This window comes from Drechmeria coniospora, chromosome 03 (genome assembly GCF_001625195.1).
Source record: "Drechmeria coniospora strain ARSEF 6962 chromosome 03, whole genome shotgun sequence".
Classification (NCBI taxonomy): Eukaryota; Fungi; Ascomycota; class Sordariomycetes; order Hypocreales; family Ophiocordycipitaceae; genus Drechmeria; species Drechmeria coniospora.
In genome coordinates, this window is record NC_054391.1 from 1778106 (window position 1) to 1794821 (window position 16716).

A 16716-nucleotide genomic window follows, 5' to 3' on the forward strand; every position below is an offset into this window, starting at 1 on the left:
CGAGTTGTGTTATCCGACGAAAGCAGACGTCACATTCCAATGGTCAGTCATTCGATGGCTTCTTCGACCGTTTCGACCACCGTCCTGCCCAGAGCCTCGCCATAAACTTCCAATACCGCCACCCCGTTGCATGTCCCGCCTGGAGATTCTTCCTCGACGCGGCCACCATGGCAGCCGCACGGGGAAGACTGATGTCGTCGTAGGCAGCCATGGCCTCTCTCAGCGAGGTTGTCTCCTGACACAGCTGCCAGGCCAGGTCCCACCCATCCGACAGCGCCAGGTTGACCCCGAAGCCGGCAAAGGGACTCAGCGCATGGTTGCTGTCCCCAATGAAGACGACGGGCATCCGGTCCAGCTTTTGGTGCCGGAAAGGCTCCTTGTCGTGGGCGTTGATGCACATGACCGTGTTGAGATCTGTGCGGCCGACCATGGCCTGGAAAGGTTCTCGGAAATGGGCGCCTAGCTCGGCTGCCCGTGTCACGACCGCTTCTGCGTTCGAACGATGCAGAGCCGACGCAGGCTCCCTCTCAAGATGGCCAACCAGCCAGACGACCGTCTTCTCGTCAACGGGAGAATAGAAGCACGAGATACCCCGGCTGGACATGATGAACCCCCAGTCCATGCCCGGCGGATTCGGGACGCCGTCGTCAAAGGTTGCCAGACCACCTCTCAGAACGGCACCGGCGTACTGCAATTTGTCGTCTGGGCGAAACCAAGCGCGGAGTCTGCTGATGGCCCCATCGGCAGCTACCAGGAAATCACAGTCCCTTTCCACCGTTTCATCACCCTGCCTGATGCGGATCCGCAACTCTCCGGTGCCGAGCTTCTTCACCGACAAGCACTGGGAATCCCATTGAATCCGACCATACTCCCAACCTTCGACAGCGTCGTTGAGTATCCGCCGCAACCTCTTTCTCGAAATGCGCACGCTCGCCGTCGGCAGACCATGCAAGGGCTTCTGCTCCAGACGCACCCGTTCCTGCCAGCTGGGCCCCCAAATCTTGAACATGGCGGTCCCGTCAGCACCCGAGACGGCCTGTGCGAGTACCTCGTCGACGAGGCCGATCTTTTGGAGAGCCACGAGGCCGCCGGCTTCGCTGTGGCCGGAGATGGAAACGCTGTAGCTCTCGGCATCGCGTCGGCCGGCTACGTCGCTGGAGTCGCGATCGAAGACGACGACGGTCGGCGGCGTCCACGATGGGTCCCAGAGCTTGCGTAGGCTGGCGACAAATGCTGAGCCGGCAATGCCTCCACCGGCGACAAAAATGGTCTTTCCTTGCAGAAGATGCATGCTATCGGACATTACCTGGACGTCGGGACCATTCCACGCCAGCCGCCATGCTCAGGGGAGCAACCAGCGGGCTTCTGATATAGATGTAGGGGCGTGAAAGGGACGCTGAAGAGAGCCGGGGCCGATATTGATCGACAGCAACTCGTGGAGATGTCCGTCGTTGCACAGTACAATGCGACCCCTCCCTCATCCCTGCCGTCGTCGGCTCATCCGTTTTTCGGTTGCCAGTGGTCACAAAGCAATGCAACAAGGATCAGCATTGCCTTTAAGGGCGACCAAACCGGCAACTGCATACACGTAGTTGCTGTCTTGAGACAGCCATCAGTTCGTCCTTGATTTCATTTGTGAGGAGAGCGCCAATGTCTTGGTCAATGTCTTATCCCCCACAGCGGCGGCTCATTGATGGCCTCTCTGCCGAGGCCGTCACACCGCCTCCTTACGCCTTCGTCACGTCGATTCACCAGGCGATATGAGCGACGAGCATGGACAACACAAAATGTGTTGGCAGATGATAATAATATTCATCGACGCAATTCAGTTTACATCACCCGCGGACGATTTGCAACATGTTTACAGCCTAGGGTCGTCCGCATAGTGCCATGCTGACGACTGCTTGCCGCGAAGTGAAGCGCAGTGCAGTGTGGCACGCATGTCGCCGAAGTGCACGAAATATCCCTTCATGGGGTACGAACCGACAGCGGAGCGCATAGTTGGGGTTCGTGCGAGCTTATGGGTTGTGCTAGTTTCTATATTTCTATATTTACCCGGATTTCCAGTCATGCATTCTCCATCACATCTTTCCGATTTGTGTCCAAAAACGAATTTCCCCAGACTTGGTTCAAGGAATGCGAGAATGGCTAGACTCGCGATCTTTCCGTGAGGGCGGGGCTGATGGCGCTGCATCTACAGGGATTCTTCAGCGACGATGGCACGCCATGAGCCATGACGGAGCGGCCCGAGACTTTACTTAGGTTCCGTCGTTGCTCCTCAACGCCCTCATCCATCGGCCTTTCGTCGCGGAAGGTATCGAACCGTTGTTGGCATCACCATCATCATCTCATCCTCGTGGACATTCCAATGGTCGAGGCGTTCAGGGATATCCGGGCGACCCATCATCGAGGTTAAAGTCAAATTTGAAGCTCGGCAGCTTCCGTCTGATGGCATCGACGGATTTTTTGAGATTGCCAGCCAGGGTATCGTCACGGATCGCCATGGTCGCGGCACCAAAATCCCACGCCGACAGGCTATTCCTCAGCCCGACGTTCGGGAACCCGTTCCATGACAGCAGGTCGCTAAGCCACCACACACCTTTGTGGTTCTCCGGTGGCTCGTCGGTCTTTCCCTTGCTCCAGCGGAAGTAGTGAGTGCCAATAAGTCCGTCCTTGTTGTACACAACCTTGACGTGCGTACCCTGTTTGGGAATGTCGTCCCACAGGCGTGCATCATAGCCACCGTGGGCGCTCGCGGCCCCGAAGACGGGCTTGCCATCCTTGGTCCACACGATGATGTGCTCCCAGTCGTACTGGTGGCCAATGCAGATGCGGTCGCCGATGTCCTTTTCGAAAAAGTAGTCATATACGTACGCGCACCAGCCGTTGTTGCACCGCTGCCGCGAGTACACGTTGCTGTGGTCCAGATCGAACTCGTCACGGCAGCCTTCGGTATTGGACTCGTGCCTGGAACGCCCCCGGTCGATATGGCCGTCCATACCGATGGCCGGCACATTGTAGCAACTATCGGTATCGAAGTCGACGGCCGGCTGCCACATCTTGTCCAGGGCTGTGAAGCGTGCCGGCAACGGCAGCGGCGGCTCGGCGTCGAAGTCTTTGTCATCACAGAGCCCATTGGCGGAGACGGGTTCCGTCAGGATGTAGACCGTGCCATCCTGATATATGGCTTGAGTGGATGTCAACCCCGAGCCGTTGCGTGGGAACTCCTGGATCGACTGGGCTCCACCAAGAGCGCCGAACGCAACCAACGGGAGGGAGACGCGGCGCATTCTGAGCGTGTTTATACGCGTGGGTCCGACAGACAGCGGAAATGGGTGCAAGACCCTACGTGAGCGAGTGCACAAGTAGGAGGGGAAAGCATACAAGTCGCGACATCGGTTCCAAACAGTCTCCCAAGGAAGTGTCTGAAGTCCAAGCTGGTTTAAATGCCAAAATCCAGCTCATCATTCTCGCCAACAGGGGGGTACCGGTCATGGGGATGCTCCTTGGGACTCGTCGAGAGACCCTTGGAAGGCTCCCGTGCCATTCTTCACGAGGCTGCTTTGGCACGCCGCAAACTATTTCTAGGCAAGTCATCATACATCTAGGTCGCATCCAGCTCAAGGCCTAGGCACCCCCTGGCACTATGGTGGCTAGCGAATCCATCCTATAGACCTTTGATACAGCCTATGAGGGGTGTTGAAGTTCTAGATCGGCAGGCAACAAATCGGGGTAGGATCGCGTACCCCAGGACCCGGTCATGCAACCACAAGCCGCACCCCATGAAGCAGTCATATTCCCTTACCAGCACGGGACAAGAAACCAACTAGAAGTCCGTCCAACTGCGGAGTGGAGATGGTTGAGAGAAACTGGCAAAACAACCATCTGCCCTCGGGCGGCCCTTGATACAGTCGGCCTCCACCATGACATCTTCCATAAAGGAGATGGCCGCAAAGAACCAACTGAATAGTGTTCCGTAAGGATGAAATTTATCTACCCCATCACTTTCTAGATCATCATACAGCATCCAAAAGAATGCATGATTCCATCCTGACTGCCCCTTACATCATGCGGTATTACCTACCTTCCGATCCAGGAAAGCGAACCAACAACTGGCTTCCTACGACTGAACGCAGCGTCGGTTTAGCTGTCATTCATCAGCAAATACAGGATCAGGCGCCTAAGACCAGTGTTGACAAGACAGCAGCCATTCCGAGTCGATGGTTGATTCCGTAAGTGATGCATAAAAAACCACCTACCGTTTGTGCCCTAGCGGCACTCTGGAGGGATAAGTTGGTGTGTGCTTCTACACAATCTTTAGGAAAGTCCAAGCTCTGTGATGGAGGGCACGAGGGACGTGGAAATTCTTGTAGAAGAATGAGAACGAGCTCCCCACAATAGGCGACAACTTCAAAATCCCCGTTCATGATTCCAGGGAAATGTTAACAAGAGAGCCCAGACTCTAGTCCTGAAGAAGCAGTCGACGAGAATGTCTCATTTCCAAGCTTGGCACTAGCAGCAGAGCGCACCTAAATTTAGTTTGTGAAACGGAATCATGCCGAGCATTCCAAGCATTCCAAGGCATATATATGGTTGGCTGTTGCATTTCGACCCCCCCCCCCCCCTTCCTCCCAAAGGCCGCGGTTTTGGGCATGATTATGGTCGATTTTTGGGGTACCGGAAGTTTATAATTCGCACGCGCGGCTGGCCAAGATCGGTAAGCGTCATGCACTTCGGCTCACACACGCCGCACGAATATGTCTAGAGTGCGGTGCATTTCTCGACCGCCACCCCACATTTGCACCCGGCTGGTGCTGGTGTAAGTACACTTGCCCCTCATCCCTAGAAAAACATCGAACTGGTGCAAAGTTGGATTCCTGTCATGATCCAAGTTTACACGTCGAGCTTGCACCTCGCCGTCCAACTTCTACCGACGGCAGCAAACAAGGTCGATGTCGTCCCTCACCGCCGCTCCCGTCCTCTCCACGCCTGACGATGACCTGTTCGAATTGCCCATCGGGGCGGCGTCCCAATCGACCCTCTCGGACGATGCTCTGAAGACGACGTACGAAGTGGTGCGCACTGCCGCCGACATCCGTGCTGGCGGCTGGAAGACTGTCGCGCTACAATTCCCGGACCACATGCTCGTCGATGCCCCCCGGGTGGTCGAGGCTCTCGGTCAGGCCTTGGACGGCGGACGACGGATTCACATCCTCGCCGACACGAGCTACAGCGCGTGCTGCGTCGATGAGGTCGCCGCCGAGCACGCCGATGCCGACGTCGTCGTACATTACGGGAGGACGTGTCTGAGCCCGACCAGCCGACTGCCGGTGATATATGTGTACACGAGCCACGAACTGGATCACGACGCCGTTGTCGTCCAGTTCATGGCCGAGTTCGGCGACAAGGACACCCGAGCGGTCGTCATGGCGGACCTGACGTATCAGGACCACGTCGACGGCCTCGTCGAGCGGCTGCGCTCGCTAGGATACGCCAACGTGCTGGCCACGGAGGTTTTCAGAAATGCCGCCGCGCCGATACCGAACCGCAGGATAGTCGGGGCCGAGGCGACGGACCTGCAGGCGTACGCGCTCTTCCACGTCTCCTCCCCGCCGCCGTCCCTCTTGCTCGCCCTCCAATGCCGCTTCGGCTCGCTTCACGTCCTCTCGACGACGGCATCCCCCTCGCTCGACAACCCGACGACGCGGACGGCCGGCTTGCTGCGGCGGCGGTTTGCTCGCGTGCTCTCGCTCGCGTCGGCTGGCGTCGTGGGCATCCTCGTCAACACGCTGTCGGTGTCCAACTACCTCTCCTCCGTCGACGCGCTACGGGCCAAGATTGCGCGTGCAGGTAAGAAGAGCTACACGGTGGTGGTGGGCAAGCTGAACCCAGCCAAGCTGGCCAACTTTGCCGAGATCGAAGGCTGGGTGGTGGTGGGCTGCTGGGAGAGCGGACTCATCGAGGACGACGTCGGCTACTGGCGGCCCGTCGTGACCCCGTACGAGATGGAGGTGGCCCTCATGAGCGAAGAGGAACGCACGTGGGGGGGCGAGTGGTGGGGTGGCATCGAGAAGATGCGGATGGGCGACTCCGGGCAAGAGGATGACCGAGGGCGGCAGCTGCGGGAGCGGGATGGAGATGCATCCGAAGAGACGGGGGGTGCGGCTCAGGTGGATGGCGACGACGACGACGATGGTGGTATCGATGGCCTCGAGTCCCTGCCACCGCAGTTCGACTTGCGGACCGGTCGGCTCGTCAGCCACAGTCGGCCGATGCAGCAGCTCAGCATGCGGTCAAGAATGCAGGAAACGACGGCCAACGAGCAGGAGACTCTTGACGGCCAGTCCGGGGCCGTCGCACGGCGGGCCGCGCAGGAGGTGGCGACCATCAACGGCGTCGTCAGCCCGGGAGCGGAATATCTGCGCTCGCAGCGAACGTGGCAGGGCTTGGGCAGCGACTTTGACGCCGGCGCAAGCACGCTCGTCGAGGAGGGACGCAGTGGCCTCGCGCGGGGCTACACAGTCGGCGACGGCGATGACGGCGGGAGACATTGATTGTGATGATGTACGGCCCGACCGTCCGTCCATCCGACCCCCCTCCCCCCCCCGTTCGCCGCCACGGCTCTCTCTTATCTCGTGCTCCCGCAGTGAACCTTGGACCCTGCTCGACTCGGCACTTTGGGCATGGCCGAGGGCACTTGGCAGATGGCAACGCACACTTTCAGTCGTCCAACAACATTGGCTACACACGCCGTCATGCGGATGTTCATGTCATCATTCATATCAAACGCTATGTACAAACTTCAAGGCCGTTTCGTTTCAATCATATCGAGAATGGTCAACCACCGTCGCTCATGCCGTCAGTTTCCTCGACGCCGTTCCCTCGACGCCGTTCCCTCAACGCCATGTCCTTGGAGGCCTACCCCTCGACGTCGTCCCGTCGATGCGACGCCTATCCCTCGACGTCCGCCTCCCCGCTCCCTTCCTCGTCGCCGGGTCCGTCTCTCTGCTCGACTACGCCCCTCCGATTGTCGGCCGCTCGACAGCTGCTCCCGCCGGGTCCATCCGCTCCCTCGGCCACCTCGGCGGCGATCGTCTTCCGTCTAGACGTAGACGCGGCGCGTGTGCGAGTGCGGACTAGGGTGGCTGCTGCTGCGCCGCGACCCCGAGTGGCTCCTGTGACTGCGGGTACGCCTGCTCGATTGCGTGTAGTGGGTGGTGGAGCGGGTGTGGATGCGGTCCTCGTCGCGGTGCGCACTCATGTGATCGCCGTGGGCGAAGGCGACGACGGCGGTGGTGAAGAAGAAGAGAATGTTCATGATGGCAAAGGCCCAGCAAGCCTTGAGCATGGCGCACGGTTTGTTGGGTGCCCAGCCAAAGTCGGGCACGGACACGTGGTTCGTCCACAAGCCCCAGAAGGATGGCGTGTTGGAGCAGTCGGCGTCGGCGATGCCGCGGAGGGCGTAGACGGAGGCGATGAGCGTTCCGAAGATGGCGAGGTCGACGACGGCGACGAAGCGTGCGTTGGCGCTCGATCGATGGTAGCTGAAGAGGGTGAAGACGGCCCAGGCGAGGGCGAGGACCGAGGTGATGAAGAGGATGAGGATGCTGTCGGGCGTGAGGGCGTTGAAACCGACAAAGATGTTGATGAACCACGAGAGCATGCCGACGATGGGGATCTGGCCGAAGAAGCATGTCAGTCAAGGACGGATCGAGCGAGCACCCCTCCATGCGGGGTGCTGGCGAGCGAGGACGAGAGTTGGGAGGCACGTACCAGCGTCGTGATCTGCGAGATGCGCGTGCACACAAAGATGAGTGCGAAGAGCATGGCGACGATGTGGCGACCCGCAGGCCGACGGATGGTGAGGTGGGGAGAGCGTTGCACCGCGAGGAGTGCTGAGATTATTGGTGAGTTTGTTCGTTCACTCGTGCGTACGATGATGCCGTTGATTGTATCGGCAGCTGAGACAGCAGAGACGGGAAAAGGGTAAAAAGAAACGAGGGCGGGCGCATGGGCGCCAGGCGGATTAATATAACAGCCTCCTTGCATCGAATCGACGCAGCATCCATGCTCCTTTCCTCGCCACCCGGCGTGAAAAGAAGCGAGGCGGAAGAATTCGAAGGCTGGGTTGCAGCCTTGCAAGGGCCGGCCTGGTTGGGCCGACGCACGACAGCGGAGCGGGGCCTGGCATCGGGCGCTAAGGAGGAGCCAGCACGGGGGGCCGACGGCGGTAGCACAGGGCAACTTGTAGCGCCGATCGGTGCTTGGGCCGCTTACGTACAGGTACGATGCTCCGTCCGACATGCAAGTGCCTGTACAGTAAGTACATGTACTCGGCACGCAGGGGCACTTGCACAATTGCGCGAAGAGGAACAACGTAGGAGGTAGGGGATGGGGGTGTTTGCTTCGTGAGTCTCTTTTTTCGCCACTTTCGTTCCTCTATCTTGTTCGCCAAGGTCGATGCGTTGTTCTTGAGCAAGCTTGTGTTATCGACGTCCTGCCATGCGTAAGTACATGTCGTTGTACCAAATCACTGAAAGTACTTGTAGTTGTGAGTATTACTTTTTGTACTTGATTAAGTACTGTAGTCGTAGGTGCACTAGCACTACCCAAGTAAATAGTAAATAGTATTATTACTGGTAATACAACTAAGTAAGTACTGTAGTTGTACTCCGTAAGTATAGTACCCACTATTACTGTAGTGCATGTACAATCAGTACCTGTACATGTACTCGAGCAAGTATTAGGCAGTCTCAATCAAACAGATACATCAAACAGATACATACTTACTCCATGCGTGTACACGTACCTTGCAACTCCGCACATGGCATGTACACGTAATACTCCGTACAGAACGCGCATTTGTACAGTAGGTGCACATGCATGGCGCGGGGGATGACGTCGCCTTGAACATATGACTATTTGATCTCATGCTGTTTTTTCCTTTTTCTTCTCGTTTGTGCCTCGCGGAATAGCGAAGGTTGGGGTGGGCCGTTGCACGCGGGTTGCCCACCCACGCTTAACCCTATGTGGAAGTATACTTGTTTCTGCGCTTGTACTTGTAAGTATTACTGAAGTACTTACTCCGCACCATACATGACATGGAAGTACTTACTTACATGTATGCCGACCACCGCCAACCACCAACAATTCACTACCCTGGAGCCCAACAGTAGGATGCGGCGGCGTTGGCAGCCCCCAAGTAGTTCGGTCTGCCAGTCCATGAGATTTATTGGGCATGTCTATCCGGAGCATATGCGTACCTCTATAGCGACTCAAGACTACTTCCAGCCCCTGGCGTTGTTTGAGCATAACTATAGCAAGAGTGGGCACCGTGTGACTCGCCAACCGTACAGCATCAGTCACTCGTAACTCCAGGGCTGGAACTATCCGGCGCGCTTTCATATATTATTGCCTCCAGTCCCGTCCTACCAAAACGAGTGAATTATCCGGATGGCGAGCGTGAACAGGGTGACTATCGATTGGAAACGACGAAAGCACAGGCAAATGGACTGTCCCTGGAACGGTCTGCAGTGTAAACGATGCTGCGTGCGTCCATGTGCAAACAAACTTTGTAAGCAGAGCCATTAATACCCGGCAAAGCCGTTCCGTGTACATGCAGGTACATGCAAATACAGCATGCCCGGTAATTACTAGTAAAACCAACTTATTCTTGGTCGTTCCTACCTGTGCTCCATGTCTTCCGAGTGTTTCCCTCGCGCCTGCCCCCATATCCATGTTGATTATCCGGCATTATTGGCTAGTCTCATTCTTCGAGGTCGGTGACGCCTTCCCGCCCAGAGCACGATTGCGCAGCCAAGTATGGATAGGATGGCGGCAAAATATTTCCAGCATCTCGGAATCATCGCCTGCAATCCATCGCCTCCAAGCCGATAATACTACCGTTCATCCATTACAGGTGGGATTTGGGGTGTGCGGATGTGCTAACAGTAAATACGAGGCAGTGCCGAATCATGTCGACCCAGTTTTCTACCTGATATGAACCAGGGTGTTGTCTTTCCATTCAAACCCGCCCCGGCTCCCGCGCTCCCATTTTCCAACCTCCCATGCACCACCACCTCTCATGCACCACCCACCACCTCCCAGCACACGTCAAACGGGAGCGGTTGGCGATGGTTTAGCTCTTCGCTTGCGCACCACGAGAGCTCCGCTTGGGCACGCGCGCGAGCCAGTAAACGAGCATGGCGGCGGCAATGTTGAAGACGACGTAGGCGGAGAGTATGCCCAGGTTTCGCCACCGTTCGGAGTACCTGCTGTCGACGCGAGCGAGGAACGTGTTGGTGTCGGCGATGGGGCAGAAGGCGCACGTGGCCGTCGCGCTCGCATCCATGACGCGGCCGCCGAATATCTCGACGTAGCTGGACATGTACTCGCCGCACGTCTGCTCCGCCGGCGGGCTAAAGTGTAGCAGCTCGTTCGCGGCGCAGACGACTTCGGTGTTGGCCACGCCCGTCGACAGCATGCCGCCGACGAGGTAGGTGAAGGGAGAGACGCGGTTCAGGAACACCCAGAAGCGCGGCAGGTTGGCCGACTGCACGAGGACGCCGCAGAAGATGAGGCTCAGCGTGATCATCAGGCTCGCCAGGTTCGCCGCCCCCTCGGCGCTCTCGAAGCCGGCCGTGACAAAGGTGGAAAAGGTGCTGGTGAAGAGCATGAACATGAGGATGAAGAGGAACATCAGCGCGCCGCGTTCGCTCGTCTCGCCCGCCGCCTCGGCGTTGCGGTGCAGGCCGACGGGGTAGTACCAGCAAAAGTACATGACCACCGACATGAGCCCGTTCCAGGGCAGTTCGACAATGATTTGCGAGAGCATGAAAACAACCCAGGAGTAGACCTTGGAAGGTCGCTCGCGCGCCTCGTACAGCGACCGTTGGATCATGAACTGCGGCATCGACTGCTGCACGATTTGACCGAGCACCGTGAGCAGCTGAAAGATGGCAAACATCTGGTTTTGAAGGCCCTGCACCGTGTTGGGCGCCTGGAAGAAGATGAAACCGATGAAGAGGGAGGTGAGGGTGCAGAGAGCCAGCTTGGAGTATATGTACACGGGCGTTCGCCAGTATTGCTGAAAGATGCGGACGAGGCTCTGCTTCAGCTGGACGGTGAAGGGGGCCGCGAACTCGCCGTTGCTGCCTGGCCCGTCTTCATCGCCGAGCGGCCGTCCGGCAGCACGCCGTTGCGGCTCCCGTTTCAACCTGTCAAGCTCCTCCTGGACGGCGACGAACTCGTCGCTCTCGCGCCACGTCCTCACCCAGTCCGCACCGGAGCCGTCTCCGTCCTCGGACGTCGTCGTCCTCGTCACCTGCAGCATCCACTCGGCGGGGTTTGCGTCGGCGGGACAGCCGTATCCGGCGTGCTTCTCAAAGTAGCCCGTCATCGTCCTGGAGCCTTCGCCAATTTCCCCAAAGTAGATGCTTTTCCCGCCTTCGGCCAGCAGCAGGAGCCTGTCGAAACGTTGAAACAGCATCGCCGACGGTTGATGGATCGTGCAGAGCACCGCCTGGCCCGACTTCGCGAGCTTCTCGAGCAGGTCAAGGATGACCCAGGACGTCTGAGAATCCAGTCCGGAGGTGGGCTCGTCGACAAAGAGCAGCAGAGGGGGCTTGGCCGCCAGCTCGACGGCGATGGTGAGGCGCTTGCGCTGCTCGATGTTGAGACCTTCGCCCGGAACGCCGACGACGGCGTCGGAGTACTCCTCCATGTCCAGCATCTTGATCACTTCCTCCACGTACGCCAGCTTTTCGGAATCGGCAATCTCGGCAGGTTGACGAAGCAGCGCGCTGAAGGCGAGCGCTTCACGCACCGTGGCCGTGTGCAGATGAAGATCGGCCTGCTGGACGTAACCCGTTTTCCGCTGAAACGACATGTCTCGTGGCCGGCCGTCGACGAACATGTCTCCCGTGAGCATGCCTATCGAAGCCCGGCCGGCCAAGCAATCCAGTAGCGTGGTCTTTCCCGCACCGGAGACTCCCATCAACGCAGTCAGCGTTCCGGGCTTCACCCACCCGTCGACTCGGTCCAGGATCCGTCGCGGCTCAGGTTTCATCGGGATATCGTAGCAGACGTCATGCCAGTGAAACACCGTCGTCTGCTGCTGCAGGACGCCTTCGCCCTTCTCCCCGCCACCTGGAGAGACGACGGGCTTTGTTTCGGTGGTGGCATGCTCCGCATCGTCCGACTCCTTGTCGGCGTGCTTGGCCGATGTCGGCCGATGACCGCGACGATAAACCAGAATCTCACCCTGAGCCATTTCTGCCGGCACGTATTCCGCCGCAACGAGGTAGCTGATGAGGAAGAGGACGGTGAAACCGATGAGGATGCCAAAGTTACGCCAGCGATGACCCCACTCATAGTCAAACTGCGAATTGGTATAGGCGTCGCCGCTGACAAAGTCCTGCCCCTGGATGGCGCCGATGGCACTGCAGACCCTGTTGCTGTTGGCGACGTTGGCGTACTTGGCAAGTGCCCCGGAGAGACCCTCCGAAGGGGCCTGCGACGTGGGAATGAAATCCGTGCAGGTGAACTGGCGGTTGTGGAACTCGTTTACCATGAGTGCCTCGAACGTGTACGCCAACGGGTTGATGTAGCTCAGCCATCTGCACCACCCCAGCATGTATTGTTTCGGCAGCACGAAACCGGTGAATATCACGAGGTCGAGCATCAGGATGGAGGCTGGAACGAGGGCCTGCGATAATGTGCGGGACGCCGAAGCGATGGTCCGGAAGATCATGGACATGACCAGAACGGCGGAAAAGGTAACGAGGAGGAAAAAGAAAAAGGCTCCCGGTTCCCTCCGCAAATTGGCCAGGAAGTAGATGGTGGAGTTGAAGATGATGGAGTTCATGATCTTGTACGGCAAGTCGCAGAGCAGGGACGAAATCGCCTCGGCCGAAGGATGATACAGGGCGTAGCGGTTGTGCTTCTCGACGATTGGTCGCTGCGCGTACAGGGTCAATATCTAAGCAAAGTGTCAGCACTGCCTGGCCATCCCTAGGACGAAATTTGTTGACGAGATTCTTACATCCAGGGAGGAAGCAAAGGCATTCATGAGCAGTGCAAAGAAGAGCAAGGCCCCCCGGGCAAAGAAGCTGGACGAGGTGCTGTCGAGGTTGTAGAAAACGCTTCCGATGATGAGGGCCAAGATGAAATTTCCGATAATCGCCCCGATCGGCGTGCTTGGATCGCAAACCAGCCTTTTCCACCCGCGCCAGAGGCAGAATGTGACCTGACTCCAATACGAGCGCATGAAGGGGGACTCGTTGCGTTGACCCTGCGCCTGCTGCGCTTGCTTCGAGGCCCGGAAGACTTCGGCGTCGTGTCCGCCCAAAGGGTGCGTCTTCTTGTACTCTTCCAGTTGCAGCTGAAGCGTTGCATACTCTTGGCTCCGCCTCCACGCGGCTGCAAAGTCATCCGAGGTCCGAGGAACCTTGCCGGCGAATCCAGGTCGCACCACTCGCTCCGGTGGCGACGTCATGGACGTCAGGAAATCGGGCGTCGATTGTCTCTCGGGACAGTGAAATCCAAGGTCATGGAAGTATTTGGCAGCAGCGTCGGCTCTTCCGAAGAAAATCTGACGGCCCTCGTACAAAACGAGCACTTTATCGAACAGATCGTAGGCGTCCTGCGGCGCCTGGTACATGGAAACGCACGCGGTTGCGCTGAAGACGTCCGCCTGCAGCCGCAATGTCCGGCAGAAGTCGATGGCGTTGGCCGAGTCGAGGCCTCGAGTGGAATTATCCCAGCACTGCAACGGGGCCCCTGATAGGGCGGCTTCGGCAATGGTAACGCGTTTACGCTCGCCTCCGGAAACTCCGCGGATCAGTTGGCTACCCACGCAAGTGTTGGCAGTGTGGGAGATGCCAAAGACAGCCATCGCAACGTCTCGCAGGTAGGTGGCGAGCTGGCTCTCGCTGACACCCACTGGCAAGTGTCGCGGCTGACGAGCCCGGGCGGCAAAGTACAGGGTGTCGCCGACGGAGAGCTGAGGGAAATGCACATCTTCTTCCGCGCTGTAGACGGCTTCTCCGCGGTGCCTAGAGCGCATCTCTGTTGCGGGAATTCCTGAAATGCAATGTCAGTCACCATATTCGCAACGGATTCACCGCGCCCCCCGGCCTCGTAACTAGCGTGCCCCCTGCACTTGACCCTTCACCTCCCATGCTCCGGGCGGACAGGTGACCGGGCGACAATGACATCTCATGAAGGAACAGGGCGGTGGGATAGCGGGAAGATTGCATACCTTGGTAGTTCATGTAGGATCCGTCGCTGACGTGATGGGTGCCTTTCTCGCCAGCAATGGTTTTGAGGAAAGTAGAGCAACCGGATCCTGGCGGACCTAGAACAACCAACATTTCGCCTTTATGCAGCAGACCATCGAGCTGGCGTAAAATATCAACACGCCGACTGCCTGTTTTGGTCATTCTGCGCACGAAGCCGGCGACAGAGAGCCAGACGTTGGCAATGTCCTTCTGGAAGTCGGTTGACCTGCCGTAGCCGTGGACGTTGAGGTTCTGGAAGCAGACGCCCGCGGATCGGTATGATGTGCCATTTTGGGACAATAGTTTGACAGCCGTCTTCGCCCATTTGCGACCGTTGAAGTTGGGTGAGTTGGGATTGTGAGGAGAATCTGATTCTGCCATGAGCTGTCCTAGGCTGGGCACCTCCAAGGGCTGCGAGTACGAGCGAGCAAGAGCTTGGATGTCTGGTGTGTATTCATCGTCGTCGTCGCTGTGTAGCAGTTGCAAAGGTGGCTCATCATTCTTAGCGGCATGGTCCCTATCGCGAATTTGCTCATTCGAAGCTTGTTCGATGCGCGTGACTGATTCCATTGCGTCGGTAGCTTGTGCGCCCCTGATGATGGCAAGTAGATGATCAGAATCAGGCCAACAAGTATGATGTCCAGGGAATGTCAACACACAGCTCGGCGACCACTGAAAAGTAATATTTTTGAAGAAAAAATGGGAGGTGAGCAAACAGCGCAGCTGAAGTATGCGAGAATCGCGCAAGGTGCCGATTAATCCCGAACAGTCCCAAGGCTCACAAGGCCGCTGGTGTAGAATCGGTTGACCCTTGTTAGAGAAAGCCGATATCACACGTTCAATAGGTATAGCAGAGTAGACGAAAACTCTTTTCCGCACAAAATATTTCAGAGGATGTAATCGGACCGGTGAGTGAGACCCAAAAGTCTCGTATACAGAGAAGTCTCTGGGCGCTGTTGTATTATTAGTTGTAGACTTGAAAGTTTGACAGGCGAACCCAGGACTTTAGGAGAGTTGGCACATGTCCACGATCGGGGGCAAAGAGCCGGTAAGTGGGTATAAGCACACGCCTAGTTACGCTCCGCAATCCGTGAAAATGGGATGTTGCTATACGAATATTCCATTTGGAACCAAAATTCATGCAAACCACCGGGAAAGAAAGGGTAGCAGTGGCTTTAGTTCGTGTTCCTGTTTTGATGCGACTACATGTATGGTTATGCATGTAGTTTTGTCCCTTGTGTAATTCTCACAAGTATACAGTCTTTGCTCTGCGGATCGACGTTACATCCACTGTTGGATCACGGAGCCGAAGGCGCGGGATGGGGCCGGACGAGCAACGATTCGTTGAATCCTTCCGCTCTCACGGCAGGATAGCTGCCGACGTAACCGAGATGGAGAAATAAAAAAAATACAATGGACAATCCAAGCTAAGCATGCCCTTTCTCTACAGGCGTTTGCCAATTATTACGTTGTACACCTATTGCAAGAGGGTCGTCATTGTGCATGACTGCACAGGAGTTGGACATAACAACGGGGGCTTATTCTTCAAGACCTAGAAGCCACGCCCCTCGCAGTGCAAGGATTGTCCTTTCTCTGCACGTCAGAAGCAGGGGTTGATGGCTAACTTTAGCTGCACACATGTAGACGCCCGATGTTGTGGAGAGGTTGCATGCTAATAATGCTTGCTCATACAGATAGTCCAAAATTGTCGGTGGCGAGTGCTTGCGATGCTACGGAGTACGGGTGTTTACGGTTCTTTCGACGGGTTCGTTGCAGTTCGGAGCTCGTATCATTGCAGTGTGTACGGAGTGCAGATACCGGTAAATATAAGTCAACATAAGCATGGTTGTCTGCAACTCGCTTCACCCCAACGGAATGCGGGCCGGATCAAGACGTCGTAACCTGGGAACAGCGACTTGGCAGATAAAGTAATACCAGCGAAAGCCAGGCAAAATGAAGGAGTAAATGTACACCTGCATAACACATGTCAGTCCCCCAACCTCCCCTTACTCCTCAACCTTGGCGGAGTGGAGTTACGGGGAAACTCAGTGACATCGCCAATTTGCACAAGCTAAGCAAGGTCGTATTCGAGTAGTGAAGCCCATCCATCCCTTGATGTGATTAACGCAAGAGTTCACGTCGATGATGTGCAGATAGCTCCAAGCTTGAGCACTGAAAGTGATGCTAGCGTCGTGAAAGTTCCCGAGCACAAAATTTGGAACCTACATTACTTAACCTACCCGAACGTGTCAACATGTCCAGCTTGTGCATTTCAAAGTCGATGCTATGATGTGTATAAGAAGATACTATGAAAGTACATTTAGTGTGCAAGTAATACTGCAAATACATGTACATGGTAAGCACATGCACAACCGAATTATTACATGCGCTTCGCATTATAAGTACTTATGAATCGCCAGCAAATCGGGATCATGTG

At 56.8% G+C, this 16716-nt stretch overlaps 5 protein-coding genes across 5 annotated transcripts; 1 reads left to right on the top strand and 4 right to left on the bottom strand.

The window, feature by feature from the left end:
- Positions 1-43: 43 nt before the first annotated feature.
- On the bottom strand, positions 44-1303 carry DCS_06357 (FAD binding domain containing protein; the record flags this gene model as incomplete). Its single annotated transcript, XM_040803647.1, has 1 exon — positions 44-1303. One exon carries the CDS (start codon positions 1301-1303, stop codon positions 44-46), a length of 1260 nt encoding a protein of 419 aa, XP_040653751.1.
- Positions 1304-2381: 1078 nt separating this feature from the next.
- On the bottom strand, positions 2382-3290 carry DCS_06358 (FG-GAP repeat domain containing protein; the record flags this gene model as incomplete). Its single annotated transcript, XM_040803648.1, has 1 exon — positions 2382-3290. The coding sequence occupies one exon, from the start codon at positions 3288-3290 to the stop codon at positions 2382-2384; it is 909 nt and encodes a 302-aa protein (XP_040653752.1).
- A 1662-nt stretch (positions 3291-4952) lies between these two features.
- On the top strand, positions 4953-6554 carry DCS_06359 (diphthamide biosynthesis protein; the record flags this gene model as incomplete). The annotated part of the gene is made up of 1 exon (XM_040803649.1): positions 4953-6554. The coding sequence occupies one exon, from the start codon at positions 4953-4955 to the stop codon at positions 6552-6554; it is 1602 nt and encodes a 533-aa protein (XP_040653753.1).
- Positions 6555-7102: 548 nt separating this feature from the next.
- DCS_06360 (uncharacterized protein) lies at positions 7103-7827 on the bottom strand (the record flags this gene model as incomplete). Its single annotated transcript, XM_040803650.1, has 2 exons — positions 7103-7678; positions 7774-7827. The coding sequence occupies 2 exons, from the start codon at positions 7825-7827 to the stop codon at positions 7103-7105; spliced, it is 630 nt and encodes a 209-aa protein (XP_040653754.1).
- A 2311-nt stretch (positions 7828-10138) lies between these two features.
- DCS_06361 (ABC transporter ABCl1) lies at positions 10139-14849 on the bottom strand (the record flags this gene model as incomplete). The annotated part of the gene is made up of 3 exons (XM_040803651.1): positions 10139-12979; positions 13043-14082; positions 14261-14849. 3 exons carry the CDS (start codon positions 14847-14849, stop codon positions 10139-10141), a joined length of 4470 nt encoding a protein of 1489 aa, XP_040653755.1.
- Positions 14850-16716: the final 1867 nt, after the last annotated feature.